At 33.8% G+C, this 5,882-nt stretch overlaps 1 protein-coding gene across 1 annotated transcript; it reads right to left on the bottom strand.

The window, feature by feature from the left end:
- Positions 1-1,078: 1,078 nt before the first annotated feature.
- On the bottom strand, positions 1,079-3,373 carry LOC107709017 (phospholipid scramblase 1-like). Its single transcript, XM_016513416.1, has 6 exons — positions 3,288-3,373; positions 2,996-3,038; positions 2,693-2,913; positions 2,351-2,512; positions 1,456-1,617; positions 1,079-1,239 (listed from the first exon to the last, which is right to left on the bottom strand). Exons 1-6 carry the CDS (start codon positions 3,366-3,368, stop codon positions 1,201-1,203), a joined length of 708 nt encoding a protein of 235 aa, XP_016368902.1. The 5' UTR covers positions 3,369-3,373; the 3' UTR covers positions 1,079-1,200.
- Between the last annotated feature and the right edge of the window lie 2,509 nt (positions 3,374-5,882).

Genomic DNA, 5,882 nt, shown 5'->3' with positions numbered 1-5,882 from the left:
TCTCTATCAGTTATCTCACATACACACACACACACACACACACACACACAATCAAGATAGTCATCAAGAAAACCAGGTTTACCAGATACAAATGGTCCTGGTTCCTCACATCAGGAACGACCGCACAATCTGGTTCAGTATCTCTTTACAACTGGTTCTCTAAGAGTTTTATTACCATGGAAAGTATTACTTCATATCATAACATGGTATCAATCATAAACAAGTACCAAAAAGATCAATATGTGTAGTCTTGAAGTCTTGCTTCTTGTTTCAAGTACCCTAAAAACAAATGTTAGTCTATATATATATATATATATATATATACACACACACACATTTACATTCATAGCCGGAATATGATGTCTAAACGTTATTTATTTTCAGTCAAAAGTATAAACACAAAGGTGAAGTTATTCATTTATGACAAACATGTTAGTTTATGACAAAAAGCCACAAATGCATCAAATTACATTCACAGAAACTCAATAACAAACACAAACTTGCAATGTAACATCATACATACTTTTGCACTCTAATCCAGTTTGTGATTCAAACACAGATCAGCACTTTCACACAAATTCACATGTAGTATCTTTTGTGATACATCTGTTGTAAAGCTAACTTGTGCCCTTGTAAGTATAAGAAAGGCTGGGGGTCGAGCAGAAGGGAATGTGTGACTTAAAATAGCACACTGATAAAGTGAGACCTTCAGAAATGCACAGGACACACAATAATGTCATGAACTACTAGTAAATCTAAAAACAGAACGGCACATTTTATCTTGAATTCTTTAAATGTGTCATCCTGCTTTTTTGATTCATGGTCATTGTGAATCCTTAAATCAACATTTTATGGATTAGTTAAACATTGACATGCTCTAGATGGCTGACATGCTATATTTACAGCAGGTTTATGGTAACACACCTTTCTTTATTTGAAAAAAAAAAATAAAGAGGGGAGTGACAAGAAGAAATGTGTATGAAAAAGTTTGTACTTCTGTTATAAAACTGGAAGAATTGTTAGTTAGGTGAGATAAGTGGATGTTTTACACTGTGCTGTAATGAAAAAAAATATGTCTATGACCCACTCAATCTTTAGTTATGATACTTAGAAGTTTAAAGAGAAAATTGTACAGCATCTGTATTTAAAAAAAAAAAAAACATAATTGAATCAAATGTGGAACAATGCTCCAGGATGGTTTCACTCTTGTTTTTGAGTGTGCTCAAAATACATGAAATCCTGTATATTCAAAATGGGAAAAAAAAGACAAATTTGGAATTATGTAAATTATATTCAGTTAGAGCCTAAATAAGATTTTAAGCATACATTTGTTTCATTGCACCATGATTGATTTATTATTAGAACTAAATACATGGAAATATTCTTAGAAATTTAATAGGAAAGCTAATAAATAATGTAAAAAAAATGTATTAATGAAGAGTACCTATTACTTACCATAAGAAAGCAGGCTCCTAATATAACTGCTTTTATTTTCACATCCAAATCCATTGGAAATTGTAAACCAAAGTTGTCTGCATCAGTTAATGCTTCTGCTTCAAATCCTGTCCACTGTTTACTAATTCGACCAATCACTGAGGACTCATCCAGTGACATCACCTGGCACCAAATAAGCATGTGACTGTTAGATTGATTATCAGTTAGACACATTAAATGGTGTAGAATTTAATTTATAAATCAGTTAAACTTTATTCTGCAAGCACAAAATATGACATTACCAAAATAATCTCATTCACAGCAAAATAGTTATGTTTTTATCTAATAGTATACATTTTTATACAATATAGACTACCATTTAAAATTTGGGATCTCTTATCCTCACCAAGGCTGCATTTATTTTAAGTTATTCCTGTGATGACAAAGTTGAATTTTCAGCATCATTACTCTTCAGTGTCACATGATCCTTCAGAAATCACACTAATATTTTTATTTGGTGCTCAGGAAACATTTCTTATTATTGTCAATGTTGAAAACAGTTGTGCTGCTTAACATTTTTGTGGAAACTGTTATACCATTTTTTTTTTTTCAATATTATTTGATGCATAAAAAGGTCAAAGGACAGTATTTATTTGAAAACAACATTGTAAATGTCTTTACTGTCACTTTTGATCAATTTAATGCATCCTTGCTGAATAAAAGAATTATATTATATTATATTATATTATTTTATATTATTATATTATATTATATTATATTATATTATATTATTATAAACCATGTTTGTATTTTTAATTGGCTTTATATTGCCAGACCATTTGTATTATATTATATTGCTACATTATTATATTTTGAACATGACAGTATAATTTATGGTGTAATGTATGCGCCATACCTCAAAATTAACATCAGAACAACATTTGCAGTCACAGAACGGCCCCACAATCTTCAGAACAGGTTCTTTTCTCTCATTCTGGATGGTGAATTTCGGCAAGAAAGGATGCCAGCTTTGTATTACATAACCAATAGGGTTGCCTGGGGGGCTCTGAACCTCCAGCTGAAATATATGAGGCAGTACTGAAATGCTAATACAGCAACATAGATATGTTTGCAATATTTATAATGACTTATCATTTTTATTTCTTGCGGGTATACAGGAATGCAAAGCAGGATGCAAAACATTGGGCTAATATGCACGAAACAGTATGAATGGTGAAGTGGTCATTTTGTACTGTACCTCTTGCAGACAGCATGGAAAGCAACAACTACCGCATTTAAGGGGGCGGGATAAAGTCATCACTTCCTGTCCCATGTTATCCTGGATATGAAGCAGGAAGGAGCGCACTGGTCCACAGACCATGCGAGTACAAAAATCGCTCTCCTCAGCAGCAAAAAACACCTGCTGTCCTAAACTATTTTTCACCACATATTGATTATTGGTCTCCCATCCCATGAGAACTGTAAGAGAAAGAGAGCATTTGTAGTCACGTGACAGGGGTTTAGAAAATTGTTTCTAGCGCAATCAGTGGCCAAACATTACCTTCCATTAATTCCACTTTCTGATGAACTAGAAGCTGGTCAACCTGTGATAAGCAGCATTGTAGAACTGACATGAAAATAGGCATAGAGTGTATTATTTGTCCATCTGTACTTATATATATAGGAACTGAAACTGGAATTGTTTAAAAGAACTGAATCGGAACCATTAAATTCTTCATGATTCCCATTCCTATATTCCTATAACACAGATTCTAGAGAAAGGTTCATATATGAACAATAATTTTTCTCTATAGTGAATGTAAATGTTTATTTGTGAGAGTATTGTTATTCACCTGGGTCAGGTACTCTAAACCTGGTGGACAGCCCAGCGGTCTTTCTGGGACTGGCATGAGCATTGGGACCTGAGGTGGCATATAACCTGCAGCAGAGAAGAACATGCTTACAGTGAACTCTATACACATTATTCATGTTTATGTCTTTACCTGCTGCTGGTGTAGGATAAACTTCATTTCCTGGATGAGGGCCAATGGTATATACTAAGGGAGAAAAAGAAAATCTGATAAACTATCAGATATCTGTACCCGTACAGATCATATGATCTGATACATGAAGTGAAGAGAATGAAAACATGTTGATCTAGGAAGAAGCAACCCATATGTCACTGCACTGATATTTTTTTTTTTTGAGTCTTTGAAGAGTTGTCAATGTGTTTTATAAGGTTGTGAAATATATTGAATTCAACTCTCACCAGGTGCCATGGGCACATTGGCTGAAGGTACATTTGCTCCTCCTGTCTGATCTATAAAAAGAATGCAGTTAAAATAGTTTAGATCCTTAAGTTAAAAAAAATCAGAAAAGTACTTTGTCATCATGGTAACAATCCACTTCATTGTGTGCATTTTCTCAGGACTGAACCTGTTCTTAATAATCCCCAGATCATCAACCAAAACTATGCTAAATGCAACATTCCAAAACAACCCTTTATTGGATACAAACAGAAAACAATTGTAATATTTGATTTGCCCACTAGAGTGCAGCAGAGTAGCACAACAGTATAGTATGTTTCCCTCCTGTGTTTGCATGTTCCAGACAGACAAGTCTGTACATTAGTAGTGGCTATTTTTAGGTGACTTTAGCTGCACTGTTACATTGTTATGCCCGTAGATAGCATCATTCGTTATTCGTTTATGCAAGTATATTTGCAATGTAAATACAGACTAAATACTACTACTTCAAATGCAACTTCTGTAGTGCAGAGAGAGGGAGGTTTCTGATTTGATTACTAACAACCTGTAGTGTCTTATTATTCTGCTTGAACTTTTTTATGAGTGAGTTATTGAATGAGTGAGTTATTGAATGTTTAAAAGCAATGATCCATTCATTAATGGCACTACTGTCTATTGCTTGGAGACGCACAACGGTTTGATTCTTATTTCTGTTGGTGGAGCAAAAACACAACAGTAACTGGCAGTAAAATCTAGGTTACTAAATATTAACATTTTGATTATTGAACTGTATAAAAGCAACTTCCAATCATGCTGTTAGTCTGAATCAGCGCTCTCCCTTGATACATATAACTTAAATATTACTGCTAAACTATATAAATCATGCACCTTTGGACCCAGGATGACTACATTATCTTTTACATTTGTTATGCAATGTGTCACACTTTTCGTGATTTCAGATTATTTAAAATTATGGGTAATCACTTACCTTGCAAAAACATGATAGGGGAATAATGTTTCTCTATACTGAAACACAATAGCAAGAAATAAAAAACATAAAATTAATACTACACAGAACATACTTTGTTAGATGTTAGGAAATAATTTCTTATTCAAAATAAGTACCTACTCAAGAGAGTATGCGATTTCGGACACAGCCTATGTGCTTGAGCTGACAGCAGTGTCGGTACTCCAAGTTGATTAAGGGCCGCAAACCACCAGCTTGCTCTGTGCCAGTGGACACACACTGTAAAAAAAGAGTTACAAATGTATTGACCTGCAAAAGAGCTTTCTATGCTCGCGATCTGAGGCAAAACGAAACATAGGCAAGTATAAGCTACTTTGGGCTTCAGGTATGCGCTTCAACTGACAAATACACAAAAAATGTCTGTCTTGATGAGTTTCCAATTAAAAGCTGCGAGTTATGTGAACATAAACAGTTGAGAAAGTAATCAAAAGCTTTTTTCCACGACATTCTAATTTATTGAGATGCACCTGTATATGAGTGCATTCGGTCTTAAAGCGACAGCAGCCAACAAACAACAACCACAAAAAACCTGCTGCTGTCACTCTGTCATTAAATATTAATAAAAATAAAAAAAATAAAAAAAATTAAAGAATCATTCACTTCTCTTCACTGAATAACTTTACTCATTTTAATCAGTGTATATTTAATCCATACGATGAAGACTATGCAGTGTTTTATTTTTATATTTGAATATTTTATTAATTTAGTAGACTAAATTGTATTTAGTGTTTGTAATTTTCTTACTTTTTCTGTTCTGAAAGGGTCATTTTGGGTTTTTTATGAACACATTGACAGGGACCCCTGACAAAGTTTTGCTTGGGGCCCCCAGATGTGTAGGACAGGCACTGGCTGCAAGTATAGCAAAGAAAAGCAGTCATGATGCGCTAAATGTCAAAAGTATCCTACTGTGTTGACTCTTTGGCCTATAATAGTTTAAACTATTTGCTAAGGTTTTACAAAACAATTAAACAGTGATCAAAACTGTGAGTAACATAAATTATTCATGCGTTCTTTTGACTAAAGTTGCTGAGGGTGTCAGTGTACTTGACTAAAGGTGTGAACGTATTCTGTTTCATGCCACAACCATTTACCATTAACTCCAACTTTTTTAAGAAAGAAAGAAAGAAAGAAAGAAAGGTCATACTGCAGCTTTTGCTATAAACGGTAACAAAAGT

Source organism: Sinocyclocheilus rhinocerous, unplaced genomic scaffold (genome assembly GCF_001515625.1).
Source record: "Sinocyclocheilus rhinocerous isolate Xijiao unplaced genomic scaffold, SAMN03320098_v1.1 scaffold1724, whole genome shotgun sequence".
NCBI classification, from domain to species: Eukaryota; Metazoa; Chordata; class Actinopteri; order Cypriniformes; family Cyprinidae; genus Sinocyclocheilus; species Sinocyclocheilus rhinocerous.
The sequence above is the reverse complement of the archived record's forward strand: the minus strand, read 5'-3'. Positions and strand labels throughout refer to the sequence as shown.